Source organism: Oncorhynchus kisutch, linkage group LG23 (genome assembly GCF_002021735.2).
Source record: "Oncorhynchus kisutch isolate 150728-3 linkage group LG23, Okis_V2, whole genome shotgun sequence".
Lineage (NCBI taxonomy): Eukaryota > Metazoa > Chordata > Actinopteri > Salmoniformes > Salmonidae > Oncorhynchus > Oncorhynchus kisutch.
The window spans coordinates 37,760,910-37,780,344 of record NC_034196.2 but is presented as its reverse complement, the minus strand read 5'-3'; the positions used below and the strand labels follow the sequence as shown (position 1 = coordinate 37,780,344).

The window sequence follows — 19,435 nt, the reverse complement described above, 5'->3', positions numbered from 1 at the left end:
GAGGCACTCTTTCCTTTGGTCTAAAAAAATATCCCAATGCCCCAGGGCAGGGATTGGGGACATTGCCCTGTGTAGGGTGCCTTCTTTCGGATGAGACGTTAAACAGGTGTCCTGACTCTGTGGTCACTAAAGATCCCATGGCGCTTATTGTAAGAGTAGGGGTGTTAACCCTCGTGTTCTGGCAAAATTCCCAATCTGTCCCTCATACCATCATGGCCACCTAATCAGCCCCAGTTTACAATTGGCTCAATCATCTCCCCTCTCCCCTATAACTATTCCCCAGGTTGTTGCTGTAAATGAGAATGTGTTCTCAGTCAACTTACCTGGTAAAATAAATTAAAATAAAGAGCCGAACAACTACGAATAGTGGCGTGCGAGTGTGCCTCTGCATCATTAGCACATGCTTTAGTCAAGACAACATATAGGTGATTCGGTTAGTATTGGGCCATTTTCATAGCTGGTAATAGTTGTGAATGGAAGTCCAGAAGTTGTTGTTTTCCTTCAATTTGTTACATCCCGAGGAAGCTGATTTTCTCTCTTTAATTATCAGCTCAAATGTCTGCCCCTCGGAAGTCAAGGACAACTTCACTGTACATTTTCCTTAACATCCAAAACCATTGGGTTTTAATTAACTCCCTCCTTCCCCGGGCCCTAGATATGCCATCGCCTCCACTTTCTAATCTCTTTACCTTGAGGAAGGTCAGGATATTGCAAACAACAGGAGCCTGACTGAGTACCTTTGCCAGATTTAATAATGACTTGCCTGATCACTCGCTGATTTCTCTTTCGCTAGAATTCTGATGCAAATCACTTCTCTCGTCCAATCATATCATAGTCCTCCAGTCAAGTTATGCACATCTACCGGAGTGTGTCAGAGAATGCGTCAAATGTAAATAAGTACAGAAACAGTTTTTCTTTTCCAAGCCCACTCCATGTGAATTCCTCACTTTGATGAGAAACCATTAACAGAGGATAAAGAAAACGTGGAGTGGCTTTAATTGGGAGTATGGAACGTTCTGGCCCGGTGTTGCCTAGTGTAATCGGAGATCACCAAGCGTTCATCAGTGGGCTGATTGGGAGGTCATGGGAAGGGCACCACACTGTTATTCTGCCTCTCCCACCCCACCTGGCCAATGTTCATCAGCGTAGACCTAATTAATGTCTGTTGCTAATGGCCACAAGTCTTTCTTTGATCATCTCCGGTGACTCAGTAGCTCTTCAGGTGTCGATGGCTGCAGGTGTGTTGTTGCCTTTAATCTTCAAAGCAAACATTTGATAGCTGTTGTTGGTTCTGTCTTGAACAGAGAGCCCTTAGACATAATAATGTTATGGACTCATAACAAAAAACACAAACTCTTAATCAAAAAGCTCAAGGGCATGTTGTTAGAAACCAGGACTATAAGACTGTCATTGTTGCTATTACAGTCCAGCCAGTTTAGTGTTTTTACCAGCTCTGTCTGACCTCTGCTCTTCTGAACATTCGACTAGCCACTGGTACATAGAAATGAGACTCTCGCCAATAGATTAATACTGCAGCTCAATTTATATTCATTCAAGAGAGGGCTCGCCAACAATCTGCTCAGTGCTCAGGTTTGCAATCCTAATTCTACCCTCGTCTCTCATAATAATTGACTGATGAGTTGCTCGAGGTGGCATTATGCTGATTTACAGTACTGTTTTGTTCCCTTTTCTTGACATGTTTGGATAAATTGGGCTGAGGGTTCCCACACTACCCATAAACTTAACATTGAACTCCTCTCTGGAATCAATTCAAATATGCAACCTGCAGAGCAGTGGCCGGCTCACATGACATTTGCTTAGTCTCTTGCGTTTGGATATGGAATTAGGTGTCCTCTACAGGTGTGATTTTTACCAGCTGGACTTGGCTATCGTTTACTTCCCTCATCCACGGAACTAAAGATGTATTCTCTTAGGACCTCAATGAGATGTGCCCTGGTTCATTTGGAGTGGAATGAAATGATGGGGGGGAAACACTGGCCGCACATTGCTCCTAGTTTTCGCAGCATGAGGGGAAATTCAATAGTGTGTTTCTAAATCAGTGGTTCTCCCTCAAGTCACTGAGAGCTGGCAGGGAGGTCTGAAATTGATATTAGGATGCTGTCTCTGTGAGGGCAAGGGAAAACCAAAGATTCCATTTTGTTTAAAATATCCTAGTGAGGAAACTATATCGTAGTAAAAGATATTGGTGTTTTCAGCGGGGTATTCCTCCTGGAGAGATTTCACGTCTACCACTGCCCGAGTGGCAGCAAGGGAGGCTCCATATAGTGGCCGTTTTTGTTTAGAACAGCACAGTAACCATCAGCTCCTCCTCTGAATTGATGTCTTTCGAAGTAGGCTAATCCATTACCCTTGGGTGGAATGCTAAAACCTTTTTTCCCCCTTGGTAATATCTGTAACGTGTTCAAACATGAACGTCCCCCCTGCTGCTACTGCACCTGCTTTAGCAGGGTGAAGTTGGTGCACTGTGATGCAGTGAACTGAGTGTCAAGAGTAGATTGAAATCACATGCCTTTCGTAGGGTTTACTGTAATACTCCTAATCACAGCACCGTGTAGGTTTCTAATCCCATCCAAACTAATCTTTCCAAGTATTCCAGTTATTCCCACATCTCCCTCCAAATGGTCTCTCAATATCAAAATGCCCCTTTCAAAAGGGCAAATCAAAATGTGCTCTCTGGAAAATGGTTTTGCAATTTGACTTTGATGCTCGAGTGTACTTGATTTAAGTGGAACGAAGAGAGCCAGCAAAAAAATGCAAATCAAGCATGATCCCACATGAATTTCTCTACCTGCTCATGCCCTCAGAGATTAGTTGTTTTGGTTCCTGCCACTCGTGTGTATATAGGAGCACCTGAAGTGCTCTCCAAAGCTGTCAGCAGAGACATGGCATAAAGAGAGCTCAACGAGGAACACTACTCAGCCTGTCGCACTACGAACTCATCTGGCAGCAAAATGAATTGACACATTTAATCTCCCATCTTGGAGCTACTCTACCATCTCCACTCTCATTTGAGCTGGTATGTTGGTTTAAGCGTGTCGTTGAGAGGAGTGGCTGCACTGCAGCGAAGGTTTGACTGATGTAGGAAAATGCAATAGGCTAGCCTACATATGACAGTTATTTGATTAAATGATTTGTGTTTAACCTTTTTATGAGAGACATTAAATGAAACCCAGTTTTAAATGCTATGTCCATCTGGCCAACTGTCTGTCCATCTGTCTGTTTGTCAGGAGGGGCGTACTATTTGATATCAAGAAGTTTGGGCCCAGAGTTTGGCGGCTCCATCGGTTTGATCTTCGCCTTTGCCAACGCTGTGGCCGTCGCCATGTACGTGGTGGGCTTTGCCGAAACCGTCGTGGAGCTCCTTGCGGTAAGTCACTGAATCTTTCCCCATGTCGTCATCGACAGTTACGTTTCTTTCACTCTTTCAATACTTTCTTTTAGGCGTTTTTTAATAGCTTTTTCTGGGGATATCTTTGGTTTTTACTCAGAAGGTTTTGCTGATTCATTTAGTCCATGTTGACCGAGCCTACCGTTTGGAACATTGTTTCAACATCTGCAATAAGCCTAATCTAATTGGCCTTTGGTTCTCATGATGTTGTTCAATGTTTTATTCTTGGGTTGTTTGCATGGAGGACTGAAAACCCACGCTATTTTTAAGGGATGGCTCATGCAAAATTCGTAATAATGAGTCTTCTCCTTCCGAGGTCTTTCAAATATTTTAACCAAGGATTGGCGTGGTACAATCATGGCCTATTGGTCACTCCTTAGTCACAGACGAGGGTAGTTGTTTTGCGCTTTGCTGATTGAAGCATGCCATTGGGATTTGAATTTAATGTTCTCTGTTCATCAGACTTCAATTGGTTTTGTGTTTTTGTAGTGCTCTATAATAAAATGAGGTCTGATGTTTTGGGCCTTTCTAAAAGTGGTTGCTAAATGTACAGTACCAGTCAAAAGTTTGGACACCTACTTATTCAAGGGTTTTTATTTATTTTTTACTATTTTCTACATTGTGGAATCCTAGTTTTGATGTCTTCACTATTAAGTAACACATGGAATCATGTAGTAACCAAAAAAGTGTAAAACAAATCAAAATATATTTGAGATTCTTCAAAGTAGCCACCCTTTGCCTTGATGACAGCTTTGCACACTCTTGGCATTACTGTATGTTGCATTGTACGTTCTATTTTGAGTTAATAATTAAATTGTAAATCTGTTGAAAATAACTTTAGAAAAATATTTGCAATGCTTTTTCAAATGGCCATTATCACAAAGTATCTGAACAGCGGAAAGCCAGGGATGAATTTGAGAGGATTTCTCCTACCTCTTGGCCTGACAGTGAAGTTGATATTCTCCTGTAATTTCTCACAGAGCGTGGATTGCATCATGACTGATGAAATCAATGACATCCGAATCGTCGGAACCATCACAGTCATCCTTCTCCTGGGTATCTCCGTGGCAGGAATGGAATGGGAGGCCAAGGTACAACATACAACTATGTTTGCTTGAATAGAGCTCTCAAACTACGACTATCTAGAACTTAAGGTGATATTGAACTACAACTTGTCTCTGATGTTGAGCCTCAAGTTGGTGGAATTCCTTCCAGACTGAGTGAATGCAGACATTGATGTGTGCTGTGCAGTTGACTAGATTTAATGCATGTGACTAGTGCTAGTTGGAGTTGGGAGGTGTGGTGAAAGTCGAGCTAACCTGTCCATATGATCATTCTGTCCACAGGCTCAGATTTTCCTGCTGGTTGTTCTGATCACGGCCATCTTTAACTACTTTATTGGCTCCTTCATCCCCCTCCAGTCCAAGGAGTCGCAGGGCTTCTTCGGCTACGACAGTACGACGCCTTTGGATCTCCCTTTACACATCACAAACTGACATGACTGTCAAACAAAATAGAAGACTGTCAAAGACAATTAGATTGACACACTAGCGGTGGTTGGATTGTGGACCTATAATGATTCTGAAGTCATGAGCACTGGCTAAAATTGTGCCAGAGATGTTTTTGCTGAAATCACAAAATCAAACCAATTCGATTATTTGAAATTGACTTTGCGGCCTGATTCCCAGCTCTGAGATCGAGTCTGACTGTCCTAACATACACACTGCTTACTTTGTCAGCATTCTCAGTTTTGCTTAACCCCCTCCCCTCTCTCTCACCCCCCCCTCCTCGCTCTAAGGTGGGATTATGATGGAGAACATGGGTCCGGACTTCCGGGGCACAGAATCGTTTTTCTCAGTCTTTGCCATATTCTTCCCTGCAGCCACTGGCATTCTGGCCGGTGCCAACATCTCAGGAGACCTTTCTGTAAGACCCCCACGTCATTTAAAAAGACATCACAAACAAGCAAAAGACTAACCTCAATTCATATACAGTCAATGGAACTCCTATATTGTCTTGATTTAAACAACGTGTGTGTGTGTGTGTGTGTGTGTGTGTGTGACTTGATATGAAATCTATGTTGGAAACGAAGCATTTATTTATATTCACAGGACCCACAACTGGCCATCCCAAGGGGAACACTCTTGGCCATTCTTATCACCGGTATTGTCTACCTGGGTGTTGCAATTTCTACTGGTATGTGGTATTCGCCCCTAACAAGACCAAATAAATATAACAGAGACAAAGTTTGACATTTTGTATTTTTCATTAAAGGCTCATGCATCGTGAGAGACGCAACAGGAAACGACAACGACACTCGCAGCGCCCAGATCATGGCTAACTGCACCGACGCCGCCTGCAAGTTCGGCTACGACTTCTCCTCCTGCAAGAGTGATGACGGCCTGTACAACTGCAGATATGGACTCCAGAACGACTTCCAGGTACGTCTGATTGTGTGCCGTTTCCCACCTAGAACGCTAGCCATTTTGTAGCAATATCACAGTTGAGTAGTGTTAGGTTCTCATTCTCAGAGTAAAAAACTCTAAGGACACTATGGAAGCTTAACCAAGTTGAATTCTTCCCAGAGGGCCAATACAGCTGCATTCAGACAAAACATGTTTCCACCACCACAAGTATATAAACTCCAATTTAGGCACTCCTCCTTCTCTCCCATCCTTACATCTAACCTTTCACATGCTTTTTCTTCAGGTCATGAGCATCGTGTCTGGTTTCGGACCCATCATCACTGCCGGGATCTTCTCCGCCACTCTGTCCTCTGCCCTGGCGTCTCTGGTCAGCGCCCCCAAAGTATTCCAGGTGAGTCCCTAGACTACCCTCCCCAGATACCACTTCCCTTCTCTGTCCCTGCTAGTCAGTTTATGCTTATACTATCCATACTGTATGAAATACTAACATTGTCATGTTAGTTACTGTCCCATAGACGCAGATAAAAGGCAAGATTGTGATCTCGTATCCCAATGTTCCTTCGTCATCTAGGGTCCTATCCGCTGATTAGTATAGCAGTGTCCAATTCCAATGATTTTTGTTCCTTCTCCAGGCTTTATGCAAAGACAACATCTACCCTGGCCTGGAGATGTTTGCCAAGGGCTACGGCAAGAACAACGAGCCCCTCCGCGGCTACATTCTCACGTTTTGCATCGCTCTAGCCTTCATCCTTATTGGTACGTAGTACGCTATCCAGGGTTCTGCATCGAATGACAACACTGTTATTCACAATACGAAATTCTGTAGTGTGTCAGGAATGTGTCTGTAGTGTGACATTCAGTAGTATAGTTCTGTCCTGTTTGGGACAGCCAATTACCTAAAGAGCACTATTGAATGTCTATGGACAGTTGCCAATGAACATATACAAAGTGTTAATCTAAACAGCCATGTTTTTGTTTCATTTTAGCCCAGTTGAACATTATCGCTCCCATCATCTCCAACTTCTTCCTGGCCTCCTATGCTCTCATCAACTTCTCTGTGTTCCACGCCTCTCTGGCCAACTCGCCAGGTAAGGCCTCTCTGGCCAACTCGCCAGGTAAGGCCTCTCTGGCCAACTCGCCAGGTAAGGCCTCTCTGGCCAACTCGCCAGGTAAGGCCTCTCTGGCCCACTCGCCAGGTAAGGCCTCTCTGGCCCACTCGCCAGGTAAGGCCTCTCTGGCCCACTCGCCAGGTAAGGCCTCTCTGGCCCACTCGCCAGGTAAGGCCTCTCTGGCCCACTCGCCAAGTAAGGCCTCTCTGGCCCACTCGCCAGGTAAGGCCTCATTACCTGAGGAAAAGTTATATATGCAGGAAGACCGGAAGTTTAATACGACAAAAAAACTGCCACAAAGGTCCTGATTATAGCCACAAATACAAATATGGTACTTTGCTGAAGAAACCTCCTAGATTTGCTAGTTAAAGGGGCAATCTGCAGTTTTTGGACAGCTTTTTACCGAAACGGGTGAGAAGAACGCTTAAAACGTTTCAACTGCTGATTTCCTCTTTCAGAGTAAAGTCATGAGTCTTAACTTAAGTCATTGGTCACAAGTCCTTCTGGCTTAAATACTTGATTTAATAGGAAATGATAGGACTTCCACACTAATTATTTCCAGTACAAGGCATACAATAATCTTCCCTTTAAACCACTTCAATGCAGTCATGCAATGGTGGCTCACAAGTTGTCGTTCCATTTACTGTAGAGGCTAGCCACATGGCGAAGACATCATACCCAGTGGAGTGTTTGTTGTTGTGTTCACTTTTAATGGCTCATCCAGGAATACCTTTTAAACAGATGTCAACTATAGAATTACAAATAACATTTGTTTACACTTACACAGCACTCCATGGACGGTCTTCCTAGAAGCTAGGCACAGCCATTCTATGACGGCCTGTATAGGAACTGACAAATCATCTTGAAGGCAGACTCTTGACATTGTGGAGGGAGATGGGGCAGTCCTAACTCTGATTCTCAGTGAATAGGACTTGTTTATTATGCATGGCACCAGTGGTATGTGTTGCATAGAGTCTTATCAATCTGCCATTCCCAAATAACTCCGGCATGTCATTACTTAAGCTATCTGAACATTTTCATATCCAGCGAGTTGTTTTATTAAATAACGGCTACTGTGATCTTTATCTTAGGAAAGTAGTTTGGAATAAATGGGAATGTCTCAATTACTCATAATACACATGCAATATTATGCAATTGATACTGTACTTGGCTGAAAACAATACTGCTGAAAAGCAGCTTGCTGCTCTTTATTATTCAGTGTAACACATTCTCTATTTTGGATTTGACCCTTGTCTGACTGGAGGTTTGACAGACACAAATCAGAGGATGGGGTTTAGTACTGAAGCTAGCTTGGGCATAATGGGACAGTGTCGTTAATTAGCACTCGGTTGATCAAAGATGGACGCTGTCCACTCAGTTTCAACTGTCAGTCTAACTGGTGTCAAGAAATCAAGATCTCTGCTTAGATTGACTTTTTTTTGTTTTTTTTAATGCATAGTTGAAATCATGGAAGATGGAAGAAACAGATTAACCATTTTCAATGTGATATTTTTAACCTGTTGTATCGTTCAGCAGTCGTTGTATAAAGTGCCGTTTGTTTTTCCCTTAATACCAAAAAACCCTAGGAGAACAGAAGGTAGAGTTGATATCTAATTCTGACATTGTCCGCACAGACCATTTAAATTACACAGACTTAAAGGGTACATGACTCACCAAATGCAAGGCAATAGACACTTGGCTTCTCACCTCTGGAAACTCTCAAACTGGCAATGTCTAAAGCCTTATTTTCTGGCTCTAGCCCATTGTCTCTCTCCCATGACTGCGTGTAAAAACAGTAATGTGGCAAAGAATGACGTCACAAACAATGTACCCTTTAGGTCCTGTGTTTTTTTTGTAGTTCTTGTCATTGTGTAACCGTGCACACAGTCAAACTGTGCCCCATTGTTCCAGTTTACTAAACTCCCACTGGTCTAGTGTCTCTAGTACCCAATAAATGGGTATCCAGTAGCCGTGGATGTAACATTCTCTTACAATGTTCTAACTAGTTGCTAACTCTGATTTTTAACTCCATTTTTAATCCAAGTGCATATCCATGCTCTTATTCATTCAGTGACATTGCCATATTAAGCCGCCTCCCATAGTTTTTTTAATGATTCAGTAATTTCACTAAAACCATGTATGTGAAGACTTAATGCAAGTCGTAAATTAACAAGAGCTTTCAGCTATGGTAAGCGGCTCGCCATAGAGTCACTGGTTCTTCATAGACATGAGGGGCAGATTTGATCTAACCTTTTGGATTCTACCTCTGTTCAAGTTCACATTTTCTTCCTTAAATTTGGTTATATAACCCATTCCAGCCCCTCTGTCTTTTACAAGAAGGACAAATGTCATATGCTGTCACCCCTTGGTATGGCTGGCCCCCCAAGTGCATGTTATGAGGGTTCTTCTAAGGGAGTCCACCTAACGTTTCGCTGAACCATAGGATGGCGCCCCAGCTTCAAGTACTACAACATGTGGGTGTCCCTGGCCGGAGCCGTGCTGTGCTGCGTGGTCATGTTCGTCATCAACTGGTGGGCAGCCTTGATGACCAACGTCATAGTCATGGGCCTCTACATCTACGTGAGCTACAAGAAGCCCGGTGAGTGACTCGTCAACAGGCCAAGTCGGCCATCTTGGATTGCCTCATCATCGACTAGTGTTATTTTGCCAAGATAGGTGCTCATTAGGAAACTTGATGTGGATTATCGTTGTCGTGGGTTATCGGTTATTTTACTTTACAAACGATAGCAGAATATTTTCATGAATTAGCCTACAAAAAAAACATTTCCCGAAACGGGTCCTATTGAATGTCAATCGATGTAAATTACGCTTTCACCACTTAACGTAAATAATTGTCTAGTTCTTTTGATTCCACTGAAATGTCAGCCTCTATCAGCCACATTAGCACAGTGCACTGGAAGTCAGTCCCTTGATGCCCAAAGTTGCTTTGAACACAGAATGTGAATCAGGTCCCAGTATTGATATTTCAAGTTATTTTATTGCTGATGCACATATGTGGTAAGCATTTGCATCACAATGAGGTGTTTGTTATGCACCCTCTGCTGCAGTGCAGCCCAGGCCAACACAGTTTAAATGTATTTATAGCTAAATGCAGGGTTGTGGAAACTGTCTGAATTCAACTGAAGTGAACTGGCTTTTCACAATATGATATTGCATTAAGAGTTGCTTGTGGCTCCATTTGCAGGTTAGAAAATATTTTCACAAACATTTTCGTGGGAAACTTTGTCTGTCTGTTAATTAGCATATGGATTTCTGAACAACTTTTTGTTCCTTCTATGATGTTATCTAGTACATGAAGAGACTTTCCCTCTGGTGTTTCTATGGTGATTTGCCAAAGGGCTGGCTCGTTCTGTTAAGCTACCCGCCCACGCAAGGCAGTGTGACATTAAATGGGGGCCTTTTTGAAATGTCTAAAGCTGGGAGTGTGCAGCAGGTGGGGGACCAGCTACATGCTGTTACATGCCCTCGCCTGTGTTGGTGCTCAGCCTCTCTGGCCTGGCTGTGGAGGTCCCCACAGGGGGTCAGATGGCTATCTTGGTCCCCAGATGATAGGAAGGCCCCATATGGGACCTCTGGGTAAACACACCTGACCTGCACTAGAAACCCCAACAGAGCACCAGACGCCAATATAGACATCTACAGAGAGGCTTTGTATGAACCCACAAATACACACATGGCTTCACACACTCAATTTGACACGCATCTCTAATACACAAATGCTCTCCATCACAGATTTACACACACACTCACACGGTGAGTCACAGCTCTACACACACGTACACAGCATCCCTACTGAGTCCCACACTGCATGGAAGTTGCTCCAGTGGCCTGACTGTCTTAATGGCCACCCATATAGGGTCCTGACTCCAGAATGTGACTGTTTGTCCTGTCTTCCAGATGTGAACTGGGGCTCTTCCACTCAGGCTCTGACATACCACCAGGCCCTGACCCACAGTCTGCATCTCAGCAGTGTTGAGGACCACATCAAGAACTTCAGGTACTGTACAGAACCCACTCCCATATATACACACGTTCACTTCTTAGACCAAAGGAAAAGTATGTCTCGTCTTCAAAATGCACTCGCCCGTATTTATTTAACCTTTATTTAACTAGGCAAGTCAGTTAAGAACAAATTCTTATTTACAATGATGGCCTAACCTGGCCAAACATGGACAACGCTGGGCCAATTGTCCGCCGCCATATGGGACTCCCAATCACGGCCTGATGTGATACAGCCTGGATTCGAACCAGGGACTGCAGTGACACCTGTTGCACTGAGATGCAGTGCCTTAGACTGTTGCTTCACTCGTGAGCCCAAAAGGCTAGGTTCTTTAAGTCACTAAACCACCTAATGTTCACCACCAGAGTCCGTCCCGGTGTTTAAATTTCATTCTGTTACTTGTTAAATATTTACTGGGTAAAATGTATCGTATTCAGGAAATCTCTATCATTCACATTGTCATAAAGGCTGTTGCCCTGTTAGTTCTAAAAGTATCTGATTGGCAAATTTGATTAACGACGACTCCTTCACTTAATTACCGTTCGATGCTGCTCGGCGAGTCGTCCCTAACGCATGCTCACTGTGTCTTATAGATCAGATAAGGCTGCAGTAGGCTCAGGCTGCAGACAGGGTAGCGGGGGAGGAAACTGCTGTTTGTCGAGTCAGGCTGCAGCCAGAGCCCTCTCTTGGTCTCGGCACGACACACACCCCCCTGGAGAGGGTTGTGTAACTGCACACCTGGGACAACAATGGCATATGATTGGCATCCTTCACACTCCCTCGCCTCAGGACAAAGGAGCTAAACTAAACCATCTATTCTCTGAAACCTAGCATCGGTCATTATCAGGCCACGGTAGAGAGCATGGGGATTAGGCTATTGGTATAGAACTGCGTTTCTCAACTATGGTCTACTGTGCTGTGGCCTCTGTTAGAATGATTCCACGTTTATTGAGCCTTTTTTATCTAGCTAACTAGATATGTGATGCTTTAGTACTATCATTCTAGTGATGCTTGATTAAACTTACCTGGAGTTAAATCAAGCATACCCAGTGGGTCTCGTTCAGAAACTGATGTAGGAAAAGTGCTTCAGTAGAGCTAAACCAGATGAATTTTAAGAAAACGATGCAACCGTTGTGTCGACGTTGTCCGAGCCACAACACAACAACCTTGTGCTTTATTGTTCAATCGCTCTCACATGGACTGTAGGAGGCGCTACGGATGCTGTTCGGACTGCGCCGTTTGTCCTGGAAGTGTTCCAATGGATTGGGGAGGACATTGTCGTCAGCATTCAAACATGTTACTCCTGGCCTTTTCTCCCCCTTCCTGGCTCCCCTAATCCCATGTGCTTAACATATTTGCTTTGATGTGCGCTACTCTGGAGCTCTCGGTCTGTTTTCATTCCTCATCGAGGATATGACGACGTCTTCTCTCAAGGTCATGAGAAGACACGGTGTGAGATGATGCATTAAGTACTATGTGCATGTGACCTAGCAACAAAAACAAAACAGTCAAAAGGGTTAAGCCAGCGGTGGCTGTTGGTCAACCCACCTAGAGAGCTACTGGGTGCTTGCTTTTCTCTCGGCGCTGCTCTAGCACGCCTGATCCGCTGCTCCACAAAACATGTAGAATCAGTGTTGGAGCAAAGGCTTGGAACCAAAAGCCAGTTGCTCTCCGGAAGGACGATTTACTACTCCTGGGTTAGGTCTTTGTGTTAATTTGTGCGCCACTTACTGTTAGCATGGATGTTAACTAAATGCTAACTCCGTTTTGATCTTGTTTTATAACAGACCTCAGTGCTTAGTGATGACGGGCTACCCCAACTCGCGTCCGGCTCTGCTCCACCTGGTCCACGCTTTCACCAAGAATGTGGGCCTGATGATCTGCGGCCATGTTCGCACGGTGAGTAACCAGAGACGTCGACCAACCGGAGGCCATTTTGGCTCCATCCCATAACTGTACCATGGCACAGTGTGGGCTCCATTTCATTGTTTTTCACTTGTTTCATAGGGTCCATTGAGCCATAGATGAACAATGTCATAACTACTTCTTGTTGACTGCAGGTGACTAAGTGCTGTATTAACTCCCATGAAGACCATTAGAACCGATTTACAGGAAACCGAACACAGTGGCTCTTGTGTTGTTCTGGACTCCTGTGTTGCGCTTATTAGTCCCCTGTTCACTTTTAAAATCCACATTTCCTGTTGAGTGAGTCATTGCTCCCATTTAGTTTTTTTGTATTTGTATTTTTTAGCTACTTTTGAAATCGAAATCCCTCACCTGGGGGCAATAAAATGAGCGATCCAATAAGACCGTGTGATGACTGGGCTGATGTAATCGTCCCTGCGCTGTGCCCACAATGTGAAAAGGCACTTTACTGACGCTCTACTGTCAATAGCAGCGAAAAGTCTCTGGCCTTAATCAATTTGCCTCCACCAGAGTGTCAGTGGAGCGTGCCAAATTTGACTGGCGCGAGATTCCCCAGAGGCTGGAGCGTCAGCCTTATTGGCCACTCCAACTTCTCTCCAGTAGCGCCCACTTCACGAGCTCAGAGCATGCCTGGCCCAGCATGCATTTGTAGTTTACATGTGCTGCTATAGCTACTTTAGCTACTCTCATGGAGTATATATTTCCATAAAACACACAGGTGCAAAAATCAAGGTGTCTTACAAAGATGAGGAGGAACAAGAGCAAGAGTGTGGTGATGTAGTGTCCACAACATAAGGAATCATTGTAGAATCTGAAAAGACCCTTATCCTGAAAGCATGATGGTGTACTGGGTGCACATGCTAACAGAGAGGAACGAGGTGGGTAGCTAGCTAAGAGTGTCATTGTAGAAAAGTACTTATAAACCAAAAAATCATCTATCAAGTTGTGTTCATTTTTGTTATATTATCTATACAGTAGGCCATAATTGATGTTGGTTCAATAGGGCTTGCATATTCCCAGTTTCAAGGAACTTTACGTTTTGAACTTTTAGGCCTACCTATAGAGAGAAAAAAGAAAGAAAACAACTATGCATCTCTGCCCAGCCTGGCAAGAGTGGCACAAAGGGTGTTCAGCATACCCAGTAGCTCTGCAAGCAGGGGAGAGGATATTCTGCTCTCCAGGCACGAGCCTGAAGCCACAGACTCTGGCCAAACTGGTGTTTCTAAAAATATATTCAGACCAAGCCTAATAAGGCATTTTTAGATTAATTTGTATTTAATTCTAAGTAAGTCACAGCATATATGCGCAATTTATAGACTAATGATTTAATACAACGAAATGTTGTTTAAAATGCTGATTGCTTTATGTCCCTACCAGCCTAGTGTCGCACTCGAAAATGCTTCACAATGTATTTCTTTGTAGGCTATAGCCTTGATATAATATAGCCTAAATAATTCATTTTCGTTCCTTATGCTCCCTGTCTGGCTCCTGACCTATTTACAGTGTTTATATGCTGTTTAATATGACATTCACCTTTTTTATGTTTATTCAAATACTTTTAATTCAAATCATGTGGTTTGGTTTCAATACTTCAAAACCAAATGGTAGATCCAGGTAGTTACAAAAATAATGTTGGTTAAATTGTGATTTTAGAGGGGCATTTATTTTTTATTTTTTTTGAGCGAGGAGCGGTTTTTAGCTTAGCGGTTGGAAAAAATGTGGCGTGCCGCTCCATGAGCGGGATATCTCTCCAAGTCCACTGGGCGTACTGCGGAATATAGTGCCCTCTCTTTGTCTTTCTTGCTTGCTTACTCTCTCTCACACACACCCTCACTCTCTCTATTGCAAAAAAAGAGCAAGTACAACGACACAAGCCAATGCATTTTCTGGCTTAGGGCTGCTTCTTATGCTGAAGCCCCTCTTTAGATATAAGCAAGACTCCATGGATAGGCCTTTTAAGAGTGGTTGTTTGAATTAGGGCTTTTTTTCAGGACAACTTGAGAACCTTTTCTAACGGTAATTGGTACCGTAAATATATCCAGCTGTGATTTGACTGCAGGGTGGAACTAGTTCTGTTTTGTTAAAGAGTTATTAAATACTACACTTAGCCTTTAGCGTGACTCTATTTTCTTTGTGTTGTGTTCACAGGGCTCCAGAAGGCCCAACTTCAAAGAGCTGTCCAATGACCAGACACGTTACCAGCGCTGGCTGATGAAGAACGAGACCAAGGCATTCTACACACCCGTGTTCGCTGAGGACATTCGGGAGGGCACCCAGTATCTGCTACAGGTGAGAACAGACAAACGTTACAATAATTGGCAGTGTACCAAGCCATAGAAGTTAAGTGGGTTGTAATTTTAAGTACATCAATTGTGAGAAGTTATTTTAGTTCTATTTGAATTAAAGGTATTTTTATCATCAATTTGACATGAGGTCCAACCGGAACAGAGAGGTGTGGGTGGTTACCGGCTTTGCTCAAGGGCAGAATGACAGATTTTTCACCTTGTTGGTTTGGGGATTCAAACGGGCAACCTTTCAGTTACTGGCCCAGCGCTCTAACCACTAGGCCACCTGCTACCCTACTCTAGTTGCCCTTGAAACACAAGCCTTTGACCTTATACAAAGTTGTCATTATTTATCTTAAAGTTCAAGTACATTAAATCAAATGGCATGAAAATATATTGAAACCCACGGTAGTGAGCATTGGACTGAACTCCAGTTCAACTCCATGGAATTGTCAATTGACACTGAAAACTAGAATTAATGATAGCAATGGATCGAGATTGAATTGACCCTGATGCCGATGGTGCTCTTTGATTGCCTGCCAACCAGACTTTCTTTATGCTTGAAAGCGATTGCGTGACCTGGTTTTTGGTTGATGCAGCACTGTGTGAAATGTATATTTTATTTAACCTTTATTTGACTAGGTAAGTCAGTTAAGAACAAATTATTAGTTATAATGACGTCCTACCCCCCCCCCCCCCAACCCCGGACGACGCTGGGTGAATTGTGTGCCGCCCAATGGTACTCCCGATCACGGCCGGTTGTGACACAGCCTGGGAACGACGCCTCTAGCGTCGTTGATAGTGCCTTTGATAGCTGTGTCACTTGCCTTTGATAGCTGTGTCACTTGGGGGGGAGGGGGGTTAAACTCCTGACCGTGATTTATTTAGTGGTTTCTTTAGGTTGTTCTGACCTGTGTTTTCTCAAGGCGGCTGGGCTAGGTCGTCTGAGGCCCAACACTCTGGTGATTGGCTTCAAGAACGACTGGAAGGACGGAGACATGATGAACGTTGAGACCTACATCCAGATGATCCAGTAAGTCAGCGGGGGCCTCGCAAGCCACCTTGTCAAAAGGCTGTCCACAAAGATGCCTGATTAGAAAAGTAATTTGTTTTAATTTAAAGCACATGAACATGTGATGGGTTGTGAAGATAACAAGCTTTGACACGATATATATATATATACATACATACATACATACATACATACATACATACATACATACATACATACATACATACATACATACATACATACATACATACATACATACATACATACATACATACATACATACACACATACACACATACACACATACACACATACACACATACATACACACGTGCAAACACACAGCTTGGACTTCCATTTATAAACTTAATCAGAGTCACGTAGGTATTAAAACCAATGGATTTAGGTTGAATCAGTTCCTGGTGTAAAGTGTGTGTGAATATTTGTATTAGATTGGAAAGCTAGAGATAGTTCAGCCACAGTATATTAAAAGCTACTCTAATACTTATAGGAATGTGCTCTTTAGTTTTCAATATATGCTAGCTTCACCTATAGACATCAAAGTATTATTAATTGGGTGAAGTCTGGCTGCCAGTTTTCACATCATCATGAAGTTCCCACCTCTACCAGTAAGGCATTTCGCTTTGTCCTTTGAAACCATTCATTGTGGCCTGAGTCCTTAGCTTGTTTGTTTGCGTTAGCCTGGTTAGTGTGTTTTGTCCAAGTGGAAAAGTACAGGTTTTAATGTAGTGTGTTATACACAGAGCCAGGCCCAGTTCTGTGTCAAGCGGCTTCCTGTGAAATGCCAACAGCACGTGTTTCTTTCTGTTTGTGTTTCAGTGATGCGTTTGACTATCAGTACGGTGCCGTGGTCCTCAGACTGAAGGAGGGTCTGGACGTGTCCCACATCTCAGAACAAGGTGTACTCACACACACAGTAACACTTTTGTACCAAACGACATGATACTCTTACCCACCCACACACACACACACACACACACACACACACACTAAAACACTCCCTTGCCAAACGACATGATACTCTTACACACACACACACACACACACACACACACTAAAACACTCCCTTGCCAAACGACATGATACACTTACCCACACACACACACACACACACACACACACACACACACACACACTAAAACACTCCCTTGCCAAACGACATGATACACTTACCCACCCACACACACACTAAAACACTCCCTTGCCAAACGACATGATACTCTTACCCACACACACACACACACACACACACACACTAAAACACTCCCTTGCCAAATGACATGATACTCTTACCCACCCACACACACACACACACACTAAAACACTCCCTGGCCAAACGACTAATCTCATCAGCTTGTCTCATATTGGTTTCCTCATAAAATGTTATGTTATTATTGAGAAAATGAATTTCGCACCAGTGCTTTTCTGCGTCATGTCTATGTTCTGCAACTACACAGGGAATCGAGAGCAACCAATAATGAGGTGTGATTCTTTAACTCAATGTGGCTCTCGCCAGTTTGAGAGATTTAATTAAACAAGTAACTCAAATGGATGTTTTATTAGATTTGCTTTCCAAACACAGTCCAACTGCAGATTCTAGAAGATCACCTGTGTCCCACGCGGTCACTCTCTCTCTCTGTTAACCTTCTTATTCATCTTCACCTGAAGGTTGACCTTTTTTCTTTCCCCTGTATTTGATATATATATTGTGAAGATGTCTTGGTTGAAGAGTAGGCGTGTTACTCGCGCACCATTCCTTCACCAATAAACCTTAGTCAATACATGTAGATAATTGCATTAAAGGAAAAAGTTAGGCCCAAGTCCTTGCTTGTTTGTGGGAAGCGGCTGTATCATATTACAGAGCAGTTCCTAACTGTGTACTTTTTAGTTGAATTAATCTTCCCCAGTCCAGTCATCTGACTTGGCTTGTTACGCAGCCAAAAGTCCACCCAAATTCACCTTAATTGGCCCAAATGGCTTGCCGGCCATTTTCTAACACACTGTTTGCCTTTCACCCATCAAATAACCCCATCATCAAGATAATTACCAACATTTTAACAGTTACTGGCTACTTCTGTGTTTAGTGGACACAAAATGGAGTCTTGCTCAAGTTGTTTTCCACTCAGCCCAGGCTACTTTGCAGGTAATTTATTTTCAATGTTAACAGGATGTTCTGTTTGCATTATGCTAATAGTTTAGCATCGCAGGTAATTTGTTCACCATGTTTGCAGGATGTTCTGGTCATGTCAGTTTCAGTTGGCTAATAGATTAGCTTTGTTGTTCTGCAGATGACCTGCTGTCGTCGCAGGAGAAGACGTCGGGGATGAAGGATGTGGTGGTGTCCATCGACATGAAGGACTCTGACGGAGACTCATCCAAGCCCTCGTCCAAAGCCACCAGCGTCCAGAACAGCCCAGCCATCCAGAAAGGTCAGGAGTTGTAATGGGAATTTCCAGGTGAACCAAAAGGAGCGCAGTCGTTGATAATGTCAATCAAAAATCGATCCGGTTTATTACAAGTTGCAACGAGGAGACGCCTCCCTGTTGAAGCAGAGGAAATGTCTAACGAGTCTTCTCTGATATTAATCACACAGAATCACAGTGTCACAGATACATTGTCAGTGTGTCCTTGGCTCAACACTGGCAGACATTTGATACTGGCAGTTAAGCAGCTCAAAGGTAGTTAGTCTCAGCAGATAATTATAGGCTCAAATACAGGAAAGTAATTCATCATATTTCCCATTACAGGCGTCATTCTAAAGTATCCCACATAAACAGGAACACGTGTCGAGTCCCTTTTTACTTAGATTCTACACCAGTGGTTTTGCGCACATGCCTGCTTCAGCTAATTGAGGTCCTGAGACAGGAAGAAAACACTAGCTCTTCAGGAGCAGTAAGGTTGGTTCACCCCTCTCACTCAACCTAATTGTCCATAACTTCACGTCAGCATGTATGGAAACTTTGGCGTTTTGTGATGACATTCGATGGTCTGATACTCTGCCAAAGTGAACTAGGTTTCTTGTGAAATCACAATGTGAACGTGCTTGAGAAAGAGGTCAGGATGTAAGAATTCTGAAAGCAGTTTATCGCCACACGCCCTATCCCCCTAGATCTCTCAAAGACCTCCCTTATATCTCGCCAGCCAGTCACTAGGATACACTGAGTGGGCGGCCCTGTAAGTCGCCCGACTCAGAGAGGAAGTGGCCTCTGACCCCGTGACCCCCGGC

At 43.5% G+C, this 19,435-nt stretch overlaps 1 protein-coding gene across 2 annotated transcripts in view; it reads left to right on the top strand.

Annotated features, from left to right (window-relative positions):
* Positions 1–19,435, top strand: part of slc12a2 (solute carrier family 12 member 2) — a 79,855-nt gene that overhangs the window by 37,099 nt on the left and 23,321 nt on the right. For both annotated transcript variants that reach the window (XM_031802487.1, XM_031802486.1), the window contains exons 5-20: positions 3,249–3,388; positions 4,390–4,500; positions 4,756–4,864; positions 5,208–5,335; positions 5,521–5,605; positions 5,684–5,850; positions 6,119–6,226; positions 6,468–6,591; positions 6,822–6,923; positions 9,388–9,543; positions 10,863–10,962; positions 12,753–12,864; positions 15,040–15,180; positions 16,103–16,209; positions 17,029–17,108; positions 18,498–18,638. In XM_031802487.1, the coding sequence (XP_031658347.1) occupies positions 3,249–3,388; positions 4,390–4,500; positions 4,756–4,864; positions 5,208–5,335; positions 5,521–5,605; positions 5,684–5,850; positions 6,119–6,226; positions 6,468–6,591; positions 6,822–6,923; positions 9,388–9,543; positions 10,863–10,962; positions 12,753–12,864; positions 15,040–15,180; positions 16,103–16,209; positions 17,029–17,108; positions 18,498–18,638 (1,911 nt within the window). The remainder of the gene's footprint in view (positions 1–3,248; positions 3,389–4,389; positions 4,501–4,755; positions 4,865–5,207; positions 5,336–5,520; positions 5,606–5,683; positions 5,851–6,118; positions 6,227–6,467; positions 6,592–6,821; positions 6,924–9,387; positions 9,544–10,862; positions 10,963–12,752; positions 12,865–15,039; positions 15,181–16,102; positions 16,210–17,028; positions 17,109–18,497; positions 18,639–19,435) is intronic.